At 33.5% G+C, this 24395-nt stretch overlaps 2 protein-coding genes across 3 annotated transcripts; one reads left to right on the plus strand and one right to left on the minus strand.

Moving 5' to 3' along the window:
• The first annotated feature begins 4280 nt into the window (after nucleotides 1-4280).
• On the plus strand, nucleotides 4281-8555 carry LOC130944274 (G-type lectin S-receptor-like serine/threonine-protein kinase At4g27290). 2 transcript variants are annotated; one of them, XM_057872531.1, is made up of 8 exons: nucleotides 4281-5592; nucleotides 5735-5875; nucleotides 6084-6238; nucleotides 6861-7071; nucleotides 7174-7411; nucleotides 7507-7657; nucleotides 7796-8038; nucleotides 8110-8555. In XM_057872531.1, exons 1-8 carry the CDS (start codon nucleotides 4344-4346, stop codon nucleotides 8179-8181), a joined length of 2460 nt encoding a protein of 819 aa, XP_057728514.1. In that variant the 5' UTR covers nucleotides 4281-4343; the 3' UTR covers nucleotides 8182-8555. The 2 variants fall into 2 exon arrangements, with proteins under 2 accessions (XP_057728514.1, XP_057728515.1); XM_057872532.1 differs by having other exon boundaries at nucleotides 5738-5875.
• A 17-nt stretch (nucleotides 8556-8572) lies between these two features.
• On the minus strand, nucleotides 8573-13131 carry LOC130944277 (G-type lectin S-receptor-like serine/threonine-protein kinase At4g27290). Its single transcript, XM_057872536.1, has 8 exons — nucleotides 11857-13131; nucleotides 11615-11743; nucleotides 11300-11448; nucleotides 11012-11222; nucleotides 10680-10917; nucleotides 10433-10583; nucleotides 10036-10337; nucleotides 8573-8906 (listed from the first exon to the last, which is right to left on the minus strand). The coding sequence occupies exons 1-8, from the start codon at nucleotides 13106-13108 to the stop codon at nucleotides 8897-8899; spliced, it is 2442 nt and encodes an 813-aa protein (XP_057728519.1). The 5' UTR covers nucleotides 13109-13131; the 3' UTR covers nucleotides 8573-8896.
• Nucleotides 13132-24395: the final 11264 nt, after the last annotated feature.

Consider the following 24395-nt stretch of genomic DNA (forward strand, 5'->3'; position numbering starts at 1 on the left):
GCTGCATGCAAGCAGGGATTTAAAGCAGGGTGCAGACCCTTCATAGTGTTAGATGGTACGTTTCTGAAAGGCTACTTTGGAGGGCAGTTACTAACAGCAGTAGGTCAGGACGCGAATAACCAGCTATTTCCAATTGCATACGGTGTTGTCGATGCAGAAACTCGGGAAAATTGGAGATTCTTTCTCGAGGAGTTACATACTGACATAGGGGACTATAATGAGAATGGCTGGGTGTTCATGTCTGACCAGCAGAAGGTAATATGAAGAGTATCCAATCATTATTGTTCTTATATTCCTACTTGAGTAACTTTAGTGTATTAATGTTAACTACTGAATTTACCCATGAATGCAGGGATTGATACCAGCATTACAAGATGTGATGCCAGGTGTGAAGCACAGATTTTGTTGTATGCATATGTGGAGAAATCTGAACAAACGATGGAAGGATAAGGAACTTAAGGGAGCATTCTGGCAATGTGCAAAAGCAACTACTGATCAAGAATTCAAGGATGCAATGGCTAATGTGAAAAGGATCAATAAACAGGCATGGGAGTATTTGGATAAATTTGAGCAAGAACAGTGGTCAAGGAGCAAGTTTTCTGAATGGCCAAAGGTTGATAGCTTGACTAGCAACAACTGTGAATCGTTTAACTCAACAATCGTTGGTCTGCGGGGGAAAAGCATACTGACAATGCTTGAGGAGCTCAGATTCTATATCATGAAGACGATGGCAACTCACAAGGACGCACTGATGGCTTACACTGGACTTATAGCCCCTATACAAGTGAGTAGATTAGAGAAGGAAAAAAAACAAGCTAACTACTGGGAGGCACAGTGGTGTGGTGATGATGAACATAACGAATTTGAAGTCAGAAAGTGGCAACACAGAGTCAGGGTGAACACAAGAGAGAGGACATGTTCCTGCAGAAAATGGCAGCTAACTGGACTACCATGCTGTCATGGTATTGCAGCAATCCAGAGGAAGAATGAGAAGCCCGAAGACTATGTCCATCACAAGCTCACCATGGAGGCATACAACAGGACTTACCAGTTTCACATTAACAGCATACCAAGCCAAGAATATTGGGAGCACCATGAAGGGTTGCCTTGTCTGCCTCCTCCATACAAGAGGCCTATTGGCAGACCTTCCAAGAAAAGGAAGAAGGACAGCAGCGAGCAAGACTCTGGGAGCCAATACCATGCCAAGAGAAGATATGGCCAGATAACATGTCAAACCTGCAAGAGAGTAAGTGAATCAACGTTATTATCTACTATCTACTTACATAATATCATTCAATCATACATAAACTGTTTGAATACTGATTTAATTTATTTATTGCCTGGCTGCAAGGTTGGACATAATAGTAGGACTTGCCCTGAGAGATCAAATGGAGCAGCAGCTCAAGAAGAAGGAATTGATGAGGATGAAGCTAGAGAGCAAGAAGCTAACTGGGAGGAGACCATGGAGGCTGCACATGCTGCACATGTTGCAGATGAGGAAAACCTCACTCAAAACCACCCACAGAGTCAACCTGATGAGGTAAACTTTTGTATTTTAATTCAAACCTTGTTCTTTCCCAAAATGTTGCACCTGGAACTGAGAAAGCCCCACCCTAAACTAATCACCCAACTCATACAGAACACTGAGGTTGATTTGTCTACCACAACAACTGCTGCACCCCCTAATGCAGCCACTACACCAGCAACCAGCTCAGGACCAGCACCTCCAGTGGCAGCAAGGCCAGTAGAGCCAGCACCACCAATACCACCAACAAGAGGCAAGGGCAGGACCATTCGAAGAGGAAGACCCCCAACCTCAACAGCACCTCAAACTAGGGTTGCCAGCCATGATGCTAGGTCTAATTGTCAGATCCCAGCCACACCAACCAATGCTGCAGGACCAAGTACTGGGCCTGGGTCAATGTCACAAGGTCCTTTGGGTAGGCCCACTCTGCAAGCCCAAAATTTAGCATCCTCTAGGCCACCAACTGTGACTAGAGAAACCATGGCAGCAGCAAGTCCAGCCACACAGAGCAGGTTCACAGGCTTCATGCCCACCCCATCCTTGAAGAAGAAAAAGCCTTCAGCAAGCATCAAGAAGTGACAGCTTTCTTTCTTGGGTTTTCATTTTGTTTTAGTAGTTCCATGTTGGACCTGATGTAGATACTATGCAAGTAAATGCCATTATGGCATGTTTAGTTTTTAGTTCCATGTTGGACCTGATTTAGTATTACTTGTTATCAACATTATTGTCATTATGCCATGATAGTTTTTTGGGGCAAAACTTTTGTTATTTTGGGTCTGAGGTATGTTACTCTGGATACTTATGGATTATGTTTTCATGCTATGAGACAGGTGTTTTTATACAGCTTCCGTTTATGCCATTTTTTCATCAATGGCTAACCTATCTTATATTTGGCTTGCTCATAATTCAAAAGCAATAACTCAGTTACACAAGACTAACAAGAGTGCATCCATTAATTCATCTCAATTACAATTAGGATAACATTACAAATAAACAAAATTTCATTCCTAAAATCTTAAATTTGACCATTGTCTTCCTACTTAGCCATACACAGCAGACTCAAAACCAGATTTAACCCAAGCAATACACAGATAACAATCAACAAGAACTCAACCCTCTTCAGTTGCTCCTTCATGTCATTAACCACAGGAAGCACCATCATCATCCTATCCCTTTCTCGGCCATCACTACACTCCTGGTTCATTCTGATTTTATTTTTTGGGTCAGCTATACCCACCATGTTGCTATTCTCCGAAGACACTTCTCCTTCCACACATTGCTCTTCAATTTCATCCAACCATTGAAAATACCCACAACGTCTTTGTGTGTTCTAGCATGGCACAAAAATTTCATGAATCAGAGAAGATCGGAAAGTAAATCTGAAAAGTGGAGAAAATAAATCCAGGAAGAATGCATCAGTTCCTCACGTAACATCAACATTTTAACCTTACCTTCCACAGAGGGCAACGTAGAAACCATCTATCAGGGTTGCTACTTGTCTTCGACTTCAACGGAACCACCGGAAGGGGACAAAAGCAACACCCATCGTAGAGTTTACTACCAACTCCAGAACCACCATCAACGTCGAAGGCTACGGATGAGTGCTTTCTCACGGTTCCACCTTTTCCACGAGCCCTAGCTACTTGCATCTTTCAGATTGGGATTGTGCTCTACGAGAGAGCAAGGAGAGCTAATTGGGTTTTAGGGCAAAATTGGGGCAAAACTAATGTTCAAATTAGGTTTAGTTTATTTTCCAAGTAAGATAAGCATAATTAAAATTAGAAATTCCATCTAACATAACACTAGCCTTGTCAGCAAAAACCGCCCACCACGTAAGCATCGTACTCACCGGAGCTATGTTCCGGCAAGCTCTTGGACACGCTTGGCAAAATTTTAAATCATTCAGGTACCTTTTTGTCAATATCAATAGTTGGGTACCGAAATGTCAGCGTTTGAATCTTTCGGGTACCGAATTGGTCATTACCTCTATTAATATCTTTTATTATTTTCAATTTTTTTTAAATGCATGTATTACAGTGTAAACGAGATACATGCAGAATTATATTGTTTATAGGGTAAATCAGATAAGAGAGAAATATTTATTTTGATAAATATTTTTTAAATTATTTATTTTATTAATTATTATAATTTATTTATTTATTAAAATAAAAATTCCTTCTCATTATATAATAATATTGTTATTAGTTTTTATATAATATAAATAGATAGATTATTTTAGTTTTCTTCTTGTTGGTTGTTGGGTACTTGTGTTGTAATCTAAACTCACTGCATTCTAGACTTTTTGTGAGAGACTTAATTATATATATATATATATATATATAAAATCTTTACATAGTCTAATTTTGATGACCAATAAGAATAAAATATTTATACAGTCATCAAGTTAAAGTCCTGCCTCTTGGACGATACTTGTGTTAAAATTAAGGAAAAGTATAACTCACAATATTAGGAAATAATGAATATATCAAATGTTTATTTTACTAAATGTATAGATAATTATTTTAATATTAAAATTTAAGTGAATAATTTAAAAATGTAGTATATTTTTATTTTATAAGTGGTTGTTCATATTGTTTAAAAAATTATTGGTTATTAACATAACCCTAAAATTAAATTCTATATGACAAACCGAAGTAAAAAAAATGATTGTTTCATTAGTTACCTAACATAAGCCCCAAAGTCAGACGTATCACGTATGCATGAAATTCAAAGAAGGGTGTTGGCAAATCAAAAATGTTACTATTTCTGCTTTCACAGGTATTACTGGCACCGCTAAGAAGAGCATATACACAATTCAATGAAAGCATTTAGCTTTCTCTTATTTTGCTTCTCTCTGCTTATGGCTGTCTCTATTGCAAGAGACACAATCAACACACTGCAATCTATACGTGATGGTGACATATTAATTTCAGCAGATGAAACCTTTGCGTTGGGATTCTTCAGCCCTGGAACTTCCAAGAACCTTTATGTCGGAATTTGGTATAACAAAGATCCAACAAAGGCAATAGTATGGGTTGCAAACAGAGAAAAACCCCTCACTGACTCCTCAGGGGTTTTGAAGGTCAAAGACACCGGAATTGTAGTCCTTCTTGACAGTAATAATAGCCTTATTTGGTCATCCAACACGACGCGATCGGGGCGAAATCCGGTTGCAAAGCTTTTGAATTCTGGGAATTTTGTTGTGCAGGATGACACCAATAGCGACACGGAAGACTTTGTGTGGCAAAGTTTTGACTATCCAGGCGACACAATCTTGCCTGGACAGAAGTTTGGAAGAAACTTAGCTACAGGACTAAATCGGAGGACAACATCATGGAAAAGCTCTCATGATCCTTCTCCAGGTAGCTTTAGCTATCAATTTGATATTGATGGATATCTGCAATTAGTATTAAGACAAGGCAGAACAAAAAGATTTCGTTCTGGATCATGGAATGGTATCCAATTTAGTGGGGTACCTCAATTGAAAAATGAGTCTGTATTCAGATTTAGCATGATTTCTAATGAGGAAGAGGTGTATATTGTATATTGGAGTGTTGATAGTTCTGTTCATCTGAGGCTGCAGCTAGCAATGGATGGATTCAGCCAGCGGAGAAGTTGGAGTGGTGGAAATACAGGTTGGACCACAGTTTCGCACATACCGGTGGATGACTGTGATTATTATGGAAAATGTGGACCATATGCTAGCTGTGATACAAACCATTTTCCAATGTGTGGATGCTTAGATGGATTCGTGCAGAATACTATTGACTCATCAAGTGGTTGTGTTAGGAGAACATCATTAAGTTGCAATAACTCAGATGGGTTTGTGAAGTTTTCAGGGCTAAAATTACCAGACACAAAAGGAACTTGGTTTAATACAAGTATGAGTTTTGAGGATTGTAGGATTTTGTGCTTGAAAAACTGCTCTTGTACGGCTTATGCAGCTTTGGATGTCAGCAAAGGGCCAAATTCAAATGGTTGTTTACTTTGGTTTGGAAAGCTGATGGATATGAAAGTGATGACTGCATCTGAAGATATTTATGTAAAGATGGCAGGGAAAGATGTAGGTACTAAACTATCTCACCCGGTCTGAAGCTTTTCTTCTTTTTTTACATGTTGCTCTTTCATAAACATTTCATCTTCTGTCATTTCTAACCTTGTCCTTTATTTTTTTCTTATTATTATTTTTTTAAACCGAACATTACTTAGAAGCAATTGTGCGAAAAAGATTGCCGAAGTTCAAGAAAAAGAAGCAAAAGATTACCACTGCCATAATCTGGGTGTTGTCTTCTGGAATTTTGATCTTATGCTTGGCCATCATCATTTATAGATGGGAGATGCGTAAGAAAGGTAGTTAACTAATTCTCATTGTTTGATTCTTGATTATTGAGTAATTTCAAAGGCCTTCAAGGCAGATCAACAAAAGTCTATAACAGAAAGGGTTAAATTGGTAGTTATACTTCACATATCTATTTTTTAGTTTTAAAATTTATATAGAGCAAAATTTATAGGAGCATGGAACACTGAGCTTGTTTATACATTTCATTCTACTACGCAGGAAAGATAAAAGAAGAAAGAGAATCAGATGATTGTCAGCACGATGAGGAAGATCTAGAATTGCCCTTATTTGATATAAATACGGTTACTTCTGCAACAAACAATTTTTCAACTGACAACTTATTAGGAAGAGGTGGTTTTGGACCAGTTTATAAGGTAATCAAATGGAAAAATGTTGTCATCCCTGTCTAGAATGCATAATATTCTTGATAAATTTTGCTTTTTGTTTTTCACAAGATTCACTTATTGATTTTCCTTGTCTAAATAATGCTATGAATCTTACTTTTGTATGCTACAAAAATAATTATTAGAAACACAAATTTGATGAAAAAAAAGTCATGCAGCCAGTAACCTACGGGATGAAACAAAGTAAAGTATTGAAAGAACCATTTAAAAAAGAATGGGAATATATAACTTGAGAGCCTATAAAACCTCTATTGTTTCCGTGCCACCGTTTAAAATATATAGTCTCATCTTTATTTATGTATATAAAGATTTCCTGATAGCCCCAAGAAGATCCTTTTTCTTTCTTATATGCTAATGGCACCCTTAAAACATGAATATGCTTTATACATTGGAAAAGTTAGAGAAAGGATACATTGAACAATTAGCTGATTATCAGGTTCTAAATTTATCATCACTTATCTGTTGAGCTTCCAGGAAAACTTTTCCCCAAAAATTATATATCTTAGAATGGTTATAACTCTTCTGGAATGGTTACATTTATGTCATGTTAAAGACGAATATTTTGCAACTTACAAATGGTTATAACTTCCAGGGTATCTTGGAAGATGCACAGGAAATAGCTGTCAAGAGGCTTTCGAAGAATTCAAGCCAAGGATTCGAAGAGTTCAAAAATGAAGTTATGCATGTTTCCAAACTTCAACACAGGAATTTAGTAAGGCTACTAGGGTGCTGCATTCAACCTGGGGACAGATTGTTGATTTATGAATTTATGAGCAACAAAAGCTTGGATTTTTTCATATTTGGTTTGATTCCTGCTGAACATACTCTTCTTTTCATTTAAGAGTGATTATGCAACTTTTAAAGCCTCATTAGAATATTAGTCTAACTCATTTTCTTTAAAATAGATTGTGAGAAGGGAAAGCTACTAGATTGGCCGAAGCGTTTTCGTATCATCATTGGAATTGCCAGAGGGCTTCTTTATCTTCATCAAGATTCAAGACATAGAATAGTTCATAGAGATATCAAGGCTGGGAATGTTTTGTTAGATGATGAATTGAATCCTAGAATCTCGGACTTTGGAATAGCAAGAAGCTTTGTAGGAAATGAAAGCGAAGCAAATACAAGACATATTGTTGGAACTTAGTAAGTGGCTAAGTAAGCAATTATATGACATGTTGATAGGAATGAATAAGATCATTTTTTCTTGATTTGAAATTGTATTTTGATATTTTGTGCAGTGGCTATCTATCACCAGAGTACATAGTTGGTGGGCTGTACTCAACAAAATCTGATGTCTATAACTTTGGTGTACTAATATTAGAAATAGTCAGTGGGAAGCGAAATAAGGGATTCATCGATATTGACCACTACTTTAATCTTCTTGCCGATGTAAGAATTAATTTTTCATTTGCCCCTAATATTTATTTACATTTCTAATCAAGTAGCATCATCTATCTAATCAAATTAGTCTCATTAGAAAAGATCTAATTGTTATCACAATATCTAAATATCTGGATATATATACAGGCATGGACACTTTTAGCGAAAGGCAAGTGCGTAGAAATAGTTGATGCATCGATCAGAGACTCAATTAATTTGCCAGAAGTCATAAGAACAATTCATGTCGGTTTGCTATGTGTGCAACGAAATCCAGAAGATCGACCAAGCATGTCATATGTGCTTATGATGCTGAGTAGTGAATGGGAACTACCTCAGCCAAAGAAGCCAGGGTTCTTTATTGAGAGAGATGTGGTTGGTGACCATTCTACAGTAAGCAACAATGAACTCACAGATACTCAGGTCCATCCGCGTTAGAATTTGATTAAAAATTTATTCTGCAGGATCTCAACATTAAGCTCAAGGATGATATTGATAATTGGCCAATTCAACGTATAGCAAAATGCTTCAAATGAAATTTGGTACTACTGTGAAGTGCTTGAATAGGAGTACTTGTAACTATGATTCAGGGATGGTGTTGAATTTTGATATTTTTTTGGTTATGAGTAATGCCTATTTGGTTTATACTCAACCGCGTTGAAGTTAAAAAGAAAAAAAATATGAAAAGTACCCAAAAATGAATTCAAAGGAAGGAACAAAGTAAAAGAAGGAAGCGGAAGAAAATTTGGTGGATCCTGAATCTAAATAAAAATGAAACTATAATAGACAAGAAAGTGCACTCAATGAGGTATAGGTATAGGTATAATTATAAGAACATGTATAATTATAAGTAAGAACATGTTGTAATGATATATACATTTAGAGTAAATGTTTTTCTTTTGCCTTAAAGTATGTTAAACTCTAAAATAAACTATCTAGCATCTAACAATGTCAGAAATTTCATTACCTGAATTCACTGCATAATTCCCTGATGAAAAGCCAAACTAATGTGGATAAAAAGCAGGTCCCTTGGCCTTGGTAATGATTTCTCACCATTCAGCATTAGAACTATGGCTGACATGTCTGGCCTATTCTCTGGTCTCTCTTGTACACATAAAAGCCCTATGTGAATGCATCTTAGCACTTCAGATTCTGTTGCAGCAACTGAGTCAGTTAATGATTCATCTATAAGCTCCAATGGCCTCTCTTCACACCACAGCCTCCATGCCTAGAGCCTCCAATGGCCTCTCTTCACATCAGTCTGAAGGAGCATGTTAGGGATATTAGTCAAGTTAGAGAAAGTTAGTTAGAGGTTATGATAGCTGTCACTATACTGTTCAGAAGTAGCTATACATTTGTTAAGTTTGTTAGACACTAATCCTTGTATAAATACACACTCATCAACTTGTATCAACTAGTTTTCATTCTCATAAAAAACAGCGCTCCTTCACTCTCTTTGTTCTCTCTCTTCAATTCCTTTCACTTTTTGATACCTTCAAAAACAAACAGGATATTTGATCTACAATTCCTTTCACTCTCTGATACATCAGCAATTTTTCTACTCTTTTTGCAAATCCATGGCTATAATAAGTATTGCAAACTTCTGCTTTCTTCCATTGCACTCTTCAACTACCAAATATTAGTGATCTCAGTGTTAAGGTAGCTCCTAAAATAGAAGCCTTAGAACAAATAGAGAAAGCCTGAACTAGTATATCTCCTATAAATAGCAAGCTGGTTTTATTCCGTTATTCAATATATCATCCTGGATCTTTTACACAGATTTTGTTCTTCTAATGTCTCATATTGTCTTTAGTTATTTTGATTTATCAATTATCATCATAAATCACAAGTATATATTAATGTTTGCATTTAGTTCTTACAGATGTCCAAATTAAAGAGAGAATAAATTGTTCTTTATAAATATATTCTGAATTTTCTTGAGTATATATATCTCCTATAAATAAAATCCTCTTGATATTAGAGACCCAAAAATTAATAATAGAAAAATCAGTTAATTAGCAAAATTGATTGGAACATGCAGTGGATTAAGGCTTGGTTTGGTGAAACTTTTGGAAGAGATCACAAGCACCTAGTCTTGTATTTGGTAAATCAAAAAGCTGACGTGCTTATGGTTGCAACTTTTAAAAGTTAGGAGTATGTTTGAAACTTGAAAGTATATAGCGATAATTAAAGATCTACAACTACTTATTAAAAATAATTTCAAATTCAATGACATTATTTATACAACATATGAATAATCACATATTAAAGATCTATAGCATATGCAAGACACTTGAACAGAACAGAATTAATGTTATTAACAAGGCTATTTATTTATACAACATATGAATAATCACATAACATCATTGAATGTAAAATCTGTTTACTACCTTGCCCCTAACAATGATATGGTAACCTCATTTGCGGAATGAGCTTCTTCACCATCTTCACCATCAATTAGTGTAGAATGTTGTTGGTGTGAATAAAATGCAGGCAGCCTTGGCCGAGGCAATGGTTTATCATCATCCAACATATGAACTACAGATGACATGTTTGGCCTATGTTCTGGTCTCTCTTGCACACACAACAGTCCTATCTGAATGCATCTCGATGCTTCAGCTTGATTCACCGAATCGCGCAGTGATTCATCTACCAGCTCCAAAGTCCTCTCCTCATTCCATAGCTCCCATGCCTGAAAAGATGTCAAAATTATAATTGCCTAATTTTGGACCTATGTGAGCTGCAATAATACTATAAGATAGTTACAACCAACATAGCATCACTTACAAATCCAAGAAGGTTAAGACTTCGGTTAGGGACACAGAACTCTCTAGTCTTCCTCCCACTGACTACCTCAAGCACGATTACACCAAAGGCGAACACATCAGATTTCATTGAAAATGAGCCACGGACGGCATACTCGGGCGAAATATAACCACTGTATTGTAGCATGTATATCACATATGAATCATGATACATGACAGAAAAAATATGTTACAGTTCTAAGTAATGAACAATATTTTAGCCTACTTACTGAGTTCCCACCACTCTTTTTGTCTTGTCTTCAATCTGATCACATGCAAATGTCCTAGCAAGACCGAAGTCTGATATTTTTGCATTCATGTCTTTGTCAAGAAGAATATTACTAGTTTTTAGATCTCTATGAATGACTCTTAGCCTAGAGTCCTGATGCAGGTAGACTAGGCCTCGAGCTGTGTCACGAATAATGTGAAAGCGCTTAGACCAATCTAATAATTTTCTTCTAGCATCATCTGTCATGTTGAGAACGTTAAATGTTAGCATGATTATCTACTAGATAGTAACTGAGAAAAAGAAGCATAAATTCAAGACAGTTAAGGAATGAACCAAAAATAAAGTAGTCCAAACTCCTGTTGGGCATGAGCTCATAAATCAAAAGTTTCTCTTCTTGCTGAATGCAACAACCAAGAAGCTTTACGAGGTTGCGATGCTGAAGTTTTGCAATTAGCTGAACTTCCGTTTTGAACTCCTGCAGTCCTTGGTCAGAGTTCTTGGAAAGTCTCTTTACGGCAATCTCAGTCCCATTTGCAAGTACACCCTGTTAACAATTGTTATAACAAAACAATATGTGGAGTATATAATCCCACAGTAAGCATATTCAACTTATTTAAGTACCTTATAAACTGGTCCATATCCGCCTTTTCCCAATTCATTACCGCTAGAAAATTGATCAGTGGCACAAACTATGGTTGATAAATCAAATGTTGGGAGGTCCATGTTTTCCTTTTCCTTTTGGTGATCTCGTTGCCTCAGCCAAAATACATCTAGCAAAATGATGAATGACGAGGATATAAATTAATTTAAGTTCTGAAGTTTGACATGGTTAATGTAAAAATTATATTTCAACAAGACTTTCAATGTTGCAGAATTATATTTCTGCCAAATACTGGTGTAGTAGTAGAATTCACATGTAGAATATCATGTATTCACCTGACTCCTCAAGTCTTTTTCTCCATAGAAATGATTTCAGTCCAAATATTATGCTCATGATGAACAATATAGAGCCAACAATGATAACTGCTAGCTTCCTCTTGCTGGAATCGTTGTTCTGCTTATCATCTGAGATATCAAAGTTCATGACCAATGTTCCTTGATTCCTTACATTATGTATTGTGAAATTATAATGCAGGTAATAAGTAATAACAAACAAAATGTAAAGAAGAAAAGCTTACCTATTCGAATATAGAAGTCTTGTGAACCTTGTCTAATGTCAACAAGATCATGAAACCAGATCAAGCAACCGCTTCCTCCATCACGGATATCCAAATCGGAATATGCCATACAAGAACAATTCTTCAGACAGAATTCCTTGCATTCCAGCAGGTTCATGGTCCTGTTATACCAAGAAGCAGACGTGTCCGGCAACACTATGCCGGTGACCTTCTTGAATCCATCTCTGCTGCAACTTAAAGGAGTGATCCTAACACAACCATCAGACCAATCAGATTCCTTCCATTTTGCAGGATATTTTGGTGCAAATCCTTCAAGGCATGAACAGACAGGAGTAGGAGTAGTACTGCAAATAGAATTTGCACCACAAATAGCATACTTGTCACATTCGGCCTCCGGTATAGAAATAAGAGTCTCCCAGCCTCTGGTTTGTATTGACCAATGCAAAACCTGAATACCTCCCCAAGGGTACACTACACATCTAAAATATTTGGATGTATTTGGTCTGAACCTAACAAACACCTCTTTTTCATTGAAAACAAATTGAGATGAGAATTGGTCATAGCGCAAATAAGTTGTAGCTCCAGAAAACATTATCCCATTCCATGGCCCTACTCTAATTGTTGTGGCATTTCCATTCATTAGAACTATTTGCGGATCGCCTCGAAGGTCTATTCTAACTGTGTAGTCTCCGCGGCTGGGATCATCTGTACTTTTAGAAGATGACATAGTCCTCTCTAGACCTGTCACAAGGTCCCATCCCACCTTCATTCCGGGCACGATTGTATCACAAGGATAATCAAAGCTCTGCCACAGAAAGTGGTCACCATTATGATCATCTTTGACAACAAGGTTTCCTGACTCCAACAGCTGTGCAACTGGATTCAATTTGTCTTCCACTTTGCTTGACATGTTGGAGGACCACACAACGCTGCTGTTGGTGCTGCCATTAATAAGGACAACAAGTCCTTCACCGGTGAGTTTTAGAACTCCGGAGGTGTTGTTGAGGGGTTTTTCTCTGTTTGCCACCCACACCACTACCTTAGGGAATATGTTATGATACCATATGCCTAAGTATCGGCCATTTGAATTTCCGGGGCTGTAGAAGCCAAGTTCAAAGGTTCCTCCATTCGAAATTAATGTTTGTCCATCAGTGATGGATTGAACAGGAGTTATATTGTCTAGTGAAGTAGAGTTTCTTAATATAAATGAAAACAGAACGGACCAAAAGCATAGAACTTTCTGGTTTTGCATTATTTCTGTGATGTACAACTTGTTTCTACTAGAATACAAGGAATGTAGTTGATACAGTTTTAGTTCATAGATAAGACATAAGAATATCTCTTTGACTCTTTCCAAACAGTTTTAACTTTTAAGAGCAATATAAAATTTTCAATTAAAGAGTTGACCACCGAGCATTGATGGTATGGATTCCATTCTGTCGCTATTTTTCAACGCAACTTTCTTCTTATTTTATGAATAAAAAATGTTATATCTCTCTGATTTTGTTACACCATGCTAACTACATTTCTTTGGCTTTATCTTAAAAATTCTATTTTTATTCAGAAAAATGTAAGCATTAAAATTTGAATTCTATTTTTATTTTTTGCTATCATTTAGAAAATTAAAATACTATATAAAAATAAATAATTATATACCTAATATTTATAATCTTACTTTAAAAGTTTAGGATTTGTTTGCGTGAGTTTCTAATAAAAGATTTTTGTTCGAGTTATTTTTTTAATAGATTTTTTAAAAAATAAAAATAATTTTATATTTAAATATAAATACAAAAAAAATATTAATCAATTATGTTTGGGTACAACAATACAAAAATATTTTTTTATTATGTAAAAATATATTTTTTTAAGAAAAAATAGTTTTCACAAAATAAATTGTAGCTTCTCAAAAAAAATATTTTAAAAATTTTTTTTAGCTAAACATGTTAAAAAATGAAAAAAAAATATTAAAAAAATATTTTTCTATCAATTTAATAACACTTAAATAAAGGTTTATTTTTTTTATGTTATAAATAATTTGGTGATATGCATTGATATTTTAGTGTTATTGTGTTTTATCCTGCTATGATTCTGACTCAATTTTTTGAAAGGTAGACGTTTTGTGGGGAATAATAATTTTTATGTAAATAAAAATAAAATAGTGTCGACGTTTTGTATTAAAATAATTTTTTTAATTTTTTTATATATAAAACGGCAGTGATGTTTTGCATAATTATTATTTTTTTTTAATTGGCAAAAAGGGAAATGACGTGATGTTTTGTGATGCCCGTCAGAAACTCCCACAACGACATTAAATACAATTTTTTGGCCATTTTCGTAGGTTACACCAATTAGGCTCCAATATTTAAAAAAAAAGCTTTTTAAATAAATATTTATTCTTTTTTTAATTAATTGTAATCACTAAAAAGATAAGAGGAAAAAAAATTCACATATAAGTCACACATTACTTATCTTCGAGTAAATAACATAAATAAACTAAAAGACTTTTAATATTACACAAATATTTTAAAACAAAACAACTTTCAGCTTACATGTTTGTCAAGTTTGCATATCTATGTAAATTGAAAATAATTAGACTCAATTTATATTTTTTAATATAAATTAACAATACATATATAGCAAATCGAATTAGTTTAATTCGATTTACTACTTGTACAGATTATTGACTTTGTTAGCTAAACATAATTTAAATTTAATAATGAACAAATCGAAGATATTTGTCTGGACTATGTCGAGAAGATACTCAAGGTGATCAAAGAAAAATCATCGATGAACAAGCTAGGTTGATTGAATATGCATATCGAAAATGAGGATCTGTGATCAAAGCAACGGGGAGGCCAGTCATTGATGCAGTTGAAGACGGTTATCACTCTATTATTATAGCGGGAATAGTTATGTTTGGTTTTATTGTATGTGGAGCATGTGAAGAAATTTCAATTGGTTGAAAATGACTATAAACATATATAGCTTGGAAGGAATAGGAGTTAAAAATTCATTTTCAGAAAAAAGCTCTTGCAATATCACATTTTCAGAGACTTTCTGATCTTGCTCAAAATTCATTTTTTCTATAGAGTTTCTTTCATAGTCTTCACTTTTATTTTTAATTTCCCTTGCAAATTTCTTTTCCACCAATTTATTTTCTCTTCAAAGTCTTTTTCTTTCTTTCTTTGATTTCAATATATTCGAATTTTAAAGTCATTTGATCATGTCAAAAGAGATTTATTTTATTTTTAATTTAGTCATTTACGTTGTTTCTCTTGCATATTTTTCATTTCAAACTTTGTAGTTTTTTATCTTTCGTTTTTACATTTTTTCTTTTCATCACTAGTTTAACATGAGTCTTTGATGAACAATTAAAAACTGGAATCCTTAAGGAAGAATAGGTTTCGCTCCCAAATCACTAGATATAGAACCAACTCAGATTTGCTAAAAATCTACATAATAGACATTTACTACTGATGAGTTTGGAAAACTCTAAGTTAATATTAGTGATGACTAAACATTATTAATATAATTATTTACAAAATTATTAATTTGATCTTAACTCATACTTGTTTAATTAATAATTTTGTTGGTGCAGATTTTGCTGTTGGGCCAGAAAAATAGCAATCCCAATATGTTGGAAGTAAATCAGCCTTGATTTCAAAAATTGTTAAGTGTTATGGCTGAAGCAATTTGTGATTATTGGGTCAGATTAATTTAAGCAAGCCCAAATTAAATTAACATTTAGCATTGATACAAAATTCCTTTGATTCTTATGGCTGAATTGATTGTTATGTTATTTGGGCCAGAATTCAATCATTACTATGAGCCCAAATTATTTTGCTTGCTTGGTCCGAAACCAATTGAGAGAGAAAGTAAATGTTTTTGCTTCATGCTTCCAACGGTTTCCATTTCCATCATGTGGTGGATTTCAAAATTTTCTTTGCTTGAGTTAATTACCTTGAAAACATGAAAGAGAAAATGTCAAAGTGATTTGATGGCAATTAAGTGTAGCTTACACGCTACTACACAAAGTATGGAGAGTTGCACCTAATTAATTTATTTGTGATAACACTCATAGCTTTGCTTTTTTCACTTTCTTCTCTCTGTACTCTCTCTTCTTCTCCTTCGGTCATTTCAACAGAAAAGGCATGGAAGCTAAAGCTAGCTGCTGAAAGGAAGAAGAAACAAGTAACAAGACCATTGTAATGATGGCAAGAAAAAGAAAACAAAAAGTATGTTGTGGCTGAGATCTTCAACCAAGAAAGGTAAGATATGGTGAAGTAAGCTCAGCCTCTCCATATCCAAAAATAGATGATGGAAGATCTCGGTCAGAGGAGAAAGATCCTTGGAGGGATGGCTTGTCTCTGATTCTGCTCAACCACCACAGGAGGTAGCTACAGTGGCTACGTGATGAAAGAGGCAGAGGATGGAGCAGATGAAGTTGTCATCATCATGAAGCATCAAGCGTTAGGAGTCCATCTTGGAGTGCAAGGCAAGATGGAAGGCTTGGATTGATGATTATTGGTGACCAAGAAAGAACCAGAGGTAATTGCATGTTGGTTATTGCATTTGATTACTTCTCCTCTCTCTCTGGCCAAACCGGTTTGCATGAAGAAGAAGAAGATTAGCTTGGTTCTTTTGGTTTCAACCGTGGAGGCTTCTCTCTCTATAAATAGGGAGAACAGCCATGGCTTGAGGCAAGGAGTGAGAGTGCAAGACACAGAGTTCTCAAAGCTACCTAAGCTAACATATGTTCTTCTCCTTCAATGTATTCTGTTTTGTATTTTTCTGTTTAATTTTATTTGTCTTGAGTCTCATGGAAAAAGACAAACAGTGAAATTTGTAAGAAAAAGCCATAGAGCGGAAAAAGGCAGAGAGTGCAAAATTAAAAGAAAAAGCCATAGATGTATGTCCTTAGAGTTCCTTTGTACATCTGTGTTATGTTTCATGATTCTGTGGCAATCTCCTTGCAAGTTGGGTTAGCACTTAGCAGTTGAAAGCTTGGCAGTGACCAAGTCTAAGTTCAGTTTTGGGTTTAGATTCTGGACTTGTCCCAGATAGGAAGGGTAGTTCCTAGGGAGAATTGGTGTTTGTAATCAAAGATGATTATAGTGAAATTCCATAATTGTTGTGATAGAGACTGGATGTAAGCTGCACTGCACTTAGCAGTTGAACTAAGATATATCTGGGTGTAATTTTCTTTCTCTTCTACTCCATTTCTGTTTCTGCTGCACAGGAGATAAAACTGAAAAATATCTCGTGCCGGGTTACGAGATAAAAGGAAAAAGTCTCGTGGCTAGGTACGAGACAAAAATCAAAAAGTCTCCAGAAGTTGTTTCAAAGACCAGCAAGTGTTATTAAGTGAAAAATGGGCTAAGATTCAACCCCCCTTCTCTTAGTCACTGTAAAACCATCAACTACTTTTAAGTTAATTCTAATTTTAAAATATAAATGTCAATAAAAAAATACCTCCCATTTGAATTCAAATAAAATATCAAAAAATTAAAACAAATAAGAGTAAAAATTTAACTTTTGTATTTTAGTTAAAATTCCAGAAAATTTATATTTTTATAAACTTATGAATTTAAAACGGAATAATAAATAATTTCTAAAAATTCATTAAAAATCATTCTTTGACTTATTAGCAGCTAAAGAATTATTACCGAGATTTTTTTATGTTAAAAAAGTTAATATAAAGTATAGTCCTCTAAGATGGCATAGAATTTCTGTTTTTATTTTAATATTTTTATTTATAAATTTTATTTAATATTTATTTTTTATTTATAAAAATAATAAAGTAACAATAAAAATAATAAAATTTTATTTTGTTTTATACCTCTTGTTGTTTTGTTTTTACAAAACTATAAGAATAAAAATATTAAAAATAAAAATAGAAAAAACGCACCTTAGAGTTTGTTTATTTATTATTTATTTTTAAAAATACAACCGTAAAAATAATAAAGTTTTATTTTGTTGTTTATACCTCTTATGAATATACTAATGTTGGTGTCTGTGCATATACCTCTAGAAAATGGAATGAGGGGTTGGATGTGTCATATAAAGATGTTCTGACTCATGTGTGTGAGAATATCTTTCTGATTGATGGTCTGACTCCTAATCATCAAGCATTTGGCCATTCTCGTGCTCAATTGCACCAAATAATGAACCACATTATTTTATCTCAAAGTGGTTCATATCAGAGGGTATCTTTCTGTGATACATTGATTTTATATGCTATCATTACTAACACCAAAATTTCTGTACATATTTAATGATAAGGCATATGTTTGACTGTATAGGAAATGACGACAAAAATGTGGCTATCCCTTATAGCATATTTTTAATCTGCATATTTGAACAATTTGGTGTTGACCTGTCAAATGAATCATATGACACCCATATTTAAGAGAAGGTGGTTCATTGAAACAGCACAAGAAGGGGTGTGCGAGAACTGAAAAGGTAGTCCTAGATAATGATGATGATGATGAACTAGAAGATGCTCATCCTCCCTCTACTTCGAAACTTCAGCTTTAACTGGTCACAAATAACTCCTTTTATGGAATTGTCAAGGATGTTCTGCAGGAGTTTGTAAACCTTTCCAACCATCTAATCTTTACAAGCCAACAGGAAAGGAAGCTTGCAGTCAGAAATGAGAATGCCCTCAGAAAGTCAAGAGATAGAGTGATTGTCCTTCTGAGTATATTGACAACATTCATGAGAACGAAACCATGGCTCAGATGCTTGAGGATGTCTCTAGTTACTGAGTTCTGTTTTATGACCTTTGCTAGTTGAAACAATTTATGTTTTCTTTGGATACTATTTTATGATTTGGTTGACTGTAAAACCTAAACAACTACTTACTTTGCACTTACTTTTACTTCGGTTAATGTAGTGCTTTTGTACTAACATTTTTCTGCAGGATAGAATTTCTTATAATTTCTCTCTTGATGATCAAAGAAGGAGTAGTAGAAATAGTTTTTGTTTTGATGCATGTGATATGGTTGGTTTGAAAACGATTTGGGCATGCTTTGTTTTAAAATGGTTATTTTTTCTCATGCCCTGTTTCGATTTTGTGCGATGTTATTAACAACTTGATAGTTTGGTTTGAAAATTAATTGCATGCTCTATTTTGAATTTGTGCTGATTGCACTTGATAGCTTAATGCTAAATGAGACAGTGGTCTGATATAGACAAGGTGTTTGAATGAATTTTGGACTAGTACTGATAATACACTTACACATCGTTTGGTTTAAATGATTTTGAAAGGAAGAAAAATGAAAGAAAAGAAAATGGATGGAAAAGACCATTTTCTATTGTTTGGAATAGAAGAGAAAATGGGTGGAAAATCAAAAAGTTGGCATGGGACCCATATAATTGTTTTCCTCTCAATACTGCGAAGAAAACTGAAGAGAGAAGGCCAAGAAATGTTAATTCCATATTTATCCTTCTGACAACAAAAAGCAAGATTCTTAACTCATTATGTGGAATTAATATATATAAGGGTAATAAAGTAATTTTCTCTTCATCTATATTTTCTTCTTATTTTCTTTCCTTTTATTTTTTCTTCATCCAAACAACATACAAAAAATTTACTTTTTCTCTTATTTTCTTTCTTCTCATTTTCTTTCCATTCATTTTCTTTCCTCTCATTTTCCATCAAACATCCAAACATAGTGTTAAGTCATGATCTAATGCTTGATTTCATCACTTAGGTGTTGTTTAACCAAGTTTGTGATAACTCTTTGATGGACCTTTTTGTTTAAACTGCTGAAAATGTTGCATTACAAGATGATTTTTGCATTGTATAAGTAGGTGTATGCTTTGTACAATTGTGTTCTCTATACATATAAATATAAATAGGAAATAAATGAAGAACACATTTTCGGGGAGAGCAACCTCTAAGAAAGAAAGGAGGAGCACATCAAAGCAAATTGATATCATAAAAGGGAAGTGATTTAACTTCATCTAATTCAATTTCTTTGGTTATATCTTTTAAAATTATGTTTGTCATCAAGGAGGATATTGTTGAGTTGATAATACAATTAATTTAATGATGATGACAATCATTGATTTATTTGGGTTAAATACTCAATTGGGTTTGATTGCTTTATTTAGTGATGCAGGCCCAAAGTGAATATTGCTGCAACCCAAACAAGTGGAACAAAGAAATTAAGGTTGCTGAAGGAATTATTGAACCACAAACAAAGCCTAAAGCCATCCAAGAGAAAGTGAGTCAAACCTAAGCTAAATCTCACAAGTACACTTCGGTTAAACATACATGAGAGAGAGATTCATCTTCAAACTCACATAGATCAGAGAAAGAGAAAATTAATCAAGAAAACAAAAGTTCAATCACCCAAATCAAAAGCATATTAAGCTAAGTCAGAAGATAAATGTGATTTATTTCTATTTGCATGTAAGTTAATTTCTTCACTTCTTCTCCAACTCTCTGCAATACTAATTTGGGATAAAAGAAGAAAGTGATTTCTGATTATCCTTACTATAAATCAATGGCTTACATTGTTACTTAGAGTCAAAGCACAATATCAAGAGTTTGGATTTGGAGTATCACTAAGCAAGCTCATTTGTGCTGTTCTGTTGTCCTCAGTCAAGCAAATGAATCATATTTGAAATTTCTAATTTACGGGTTGATTGAAGAAAGAGAAGGATGATTTTTGAAAGCACAAGGTCCAAAAAGTTGACTTGAGAGGAACTCTAACCGTAGCTCTGATTAAGGTACAAAAAGAAAAATTGAATCTCATCAGAGCTTAAAGAGAGAGAACCCAAATTGAGAGAAGAGTGAAAATCTCACAACAGTATTTGAAATCTTGGAAGCATTGTACCTACACTAAAGGGAGCACTCCGCCAAGATGAAGAACAAGGTTATGAGTTTAAATGGTGGGTTCAATACATAGAGTCAAGACTGTGAATCGTCATCTCCTTTATATTTTACTGGTTGTATTTTTGCTTCAATGTATATCTTTCTTCGTTTTCTTTGAGAGGTAAAAGGCAAGAAAAAGAGGCATTGAGAAAAGGCCATAGAGTGAAAATGGTCAAGAGAAACACTTGAGAGAAAAGCCAAGAGTGATTTTAGATTTTTTGATTGTATTTTTTGTCTTGAGTCATGTACTTGAGAGGTATTCTTTGCTAAGTTGGTAAGCATTTAGTGTGACGAGTCTAGGTCTTAGCATAGTCAAGTCAAGTTTATGTTGAAACTTGTGTGCCCAAATAGAATCTATTCTTAATATATAAAAGTAGATACATAAGCATGCACCGTATTACTTCTAAGTTATTCCTCTTCTTCTACTAACGCCATGTCAGCAATATTGCTTACTTGGCAAAATTTTAGAAATAACCAATCAAATCTTGCCAAATTTCAACCACTCAAATCTTGCCAAATCAACTTTTATTTTCAACCACTCAAATTTTATCCAAATCAATCCTTATTTCTAAAACAACAAAAACCAAATTAACATTTACCCCAAAAAAACTCTGAAAACCAAAGAGCTCATTACTTTTCTCATGCTTCTCGCCTGAAAACTCATTACTCTTCTCATGCTTCTCGAGACCCTCTTCCTCTTGGCACCTCTCCGTACCAAGATCCTATTTCCTCCATGCTCTTCCGGTCTAATGAGCCATTGTGTTTTTTTTAATCAAATTTTCCAACGTTACTCTTCTCATGCTTCTCGAAACCCTCTTCCTCTTGGCACCTCTCCGTACCAAAATCCTATTTCCTCCATGCTCTTCTGGTCTAATGAGCCATTGTGTTTTCCTCGAATCAAATTTTCCAACGCAATGTCCATCTCCGGCAGAGCCGCATTGCATCAATTGCAGAAACCAGGCCAAACTCCATTTCTCCTATTGTGGTTTCCCTGCCGGAGCTCGATTCTGGGTCTCAGGGCCAACGTAGGAAATTCGTCCCAGGTATTTTCCTAAAGATTTTTATCTTTGCCGTTTTTATTTGTTATAAATAATATTTTAATTGTGAAATTATTGCAAGTAGCACAGGTTTATGTATTCCTCTTTTTAAAACGGTTCTGCCCAATAGTCACAACCAAAATTAATGTGCATTAAAATTGTTATTTGTTCCTCTTTTTAAAAGTTTGAAATCACGAATTCCGTTTTCTTGATGTTTGTCTCTAGCCATTCTAAAAGATTGAACCAAGACATTATGTTCATCAAAAGATGAAAATAAATTCTAATGAGTTGGCAAAAGATGAAAATCAACCAATCACTATTTAGTAAAATATTTTAAAAAAATTAAAACAAAAAACTCTTATCTATTATTATTCAATTGAAACATCAAGTACTAATTAAATGCAATAAACATACATTAAAAGTGTCATAATATTAATTATTATAAAAAATTTTAGTTACAAATATTCAAATTCTACAACTTATACATATTAAGACTCTTACCACTCTTCATTTCTTTATCTCTCATACTAATTTTTATAATATATAAAAACTGATACTAACTTTCTCCACAATGAGTTTAAGCCATCTTTTCTTTGCTAATACTAACTTTCTCCACAATGAGTTTAAGCCATATTTTCTTTCCTAATGATGCCACATCAACAATTCTAATGACTTGGTAAATGATAAAAATCAACCAATCACTATTTAGTAAAATGTTTTAAAAAAATTAAAACAAAAAACTCTTATCTATTATTATTCAAGTACTAATTAAATGCAATAAACATACATTAAAAATGTCATAATAATAATTACTATAAAAATTTCAGTTACAAATATTCAAATTCTACACCTTATACATATTAAGACTTTTACTACTCTTCATTTCTTAATCTCTCATACTAATTGTCAAAAATTTCTTAAATTTAATTTAACATTTTTATAATATATAAAAGCTGATACTAACTTTTTTCACAATGAGTTTAAACCATCTTTTCTTTGCTAATGATGCCACATCAGCAATTCTAATGACTTGGTAAAAGATGAAAATCAACCAATCACTATTTAGTAAAATATTTTAAAAAAATTAAAACAAAAAACTCTTATCTATTATTATTCAATTGAAACATTAAGTACTAATTAAATGCAATAAACATAGATTAAAAGTATCATAATAATAATTATTATAAAAAATTTCAGTTACAAATATTCAAATTCTACAACTTATACATATTAAGACTCTTACTACTCTTCATTTCTTAATCTCTCGTACTAATTGTCAAAAATTTCTTAAATTTAATTTGACATTTTTATATGTTTTTCATTCTCATTCATTCATTTTTTTTAATTATTTACAAATAAAAAAATGCAAAAAAATAAAGTATAGCAATTAATGCAAATCAAAAAATAAAAAAAATGAAAATGCAGTTTTTATAACTCTAATATAAATAATTTATGTCTTTTCTAAAAAAAAAATAAATTCAAAATCTATTTATAATATAAGTAATCTACCTCTCCGCGCATTGCGCGGGTCTCACTCTAGTTACACTAAGTTCTAGAAAATTGGTGTATGTAATACTTGGATTGATAGTGAAAATTTTACTAACGTTGTGGTGGAGACTGGATGTTAGTTGAATTGCACAAGATAACTGAACCAGGATATATGGCTGTGTTATCTTCTTCCTCTCTACTCTAGTTCTGCTTATCTTATTTTCATGAGACAAAACAAAATTGTCTCCTCATAATTTGCTGCGCAGACCAAATTGAAACAAAGTTTAATTTCTGGATTCAAAGCTTAAATAACCAAAGTTAAAGAAGACAATAGATTCAACCCCTTTTTCTAAATCTTCTGAAACTTGTAATATAATATATTCTGAAAATAATTGTTATGATACTTAAAAGATAGTATTTAATTTATTTAAAAAATTAAAAATTAATATTTAATTTGAAAATATAAAAATAAATAATTTTTAAATATTTAAAATTTATTATAAAAATAAATTAGACAAAATTTAGTTACCAAATAATAGATATTACATGGTCTGAATTTTAACCATGTGATCATTTACATCACAAGCAACCTTTCGGGTAAAGTAGAGACAAACTTGATCATTTTTTTTTGTCATTTTTCTTTTCTATTAGAGCATTATTCAGCTATGGAAGCATAATGTAGAATTATTAGAGGGTCACATATAAAAGTTAGTTATCAAAAATTTGTTATGGAAAGTCTTGTATAAAAGAGTAGGATATATATTTGACAATCTCAATGTAAAGAAATACCAATATTCATTTTCAAATAATCATTCAATACACTCATTTCAGTTTTCATTTTCCTCTCTTCTCTATGCTCACACTTATATTCCTATTTTTTTTGGGTGACTTCACTTATATTCCTTTAAGAGCACTTGTACATATATTTAGTAACATTCTTATTAGAAACCTTAATATAATGAAGCTAAGATGCATGCTTTTTAATTTTTTTTTTATCAAACTCAACCTTACCAGGTGTTGGGAAAAACTTAACACGGGTTTAAAAATAAGAACCTGTCTAACAGCGGAAGCACCAAAAATAATTTTCCCACAACCTGTGCAATTAAATGGGCAACACCAAAGATACTCCA

Source organism: Arachis stenosperma, chromosome 8, assembly GCF_014773155.1.
Source record: "Arachis stenosperma cultivar V10309 chromosome 8, arast.V10309.gnm1.PFL2, whole genome shotgun sequence".
Classification (NCBI taxonomy): domain Eukaryota; kingdom Viridiplantae; phylum Streptophyta; class Magnoliopsida; order Fabales; family Fabaceae; genus Arachis; species Arachis stenosperma.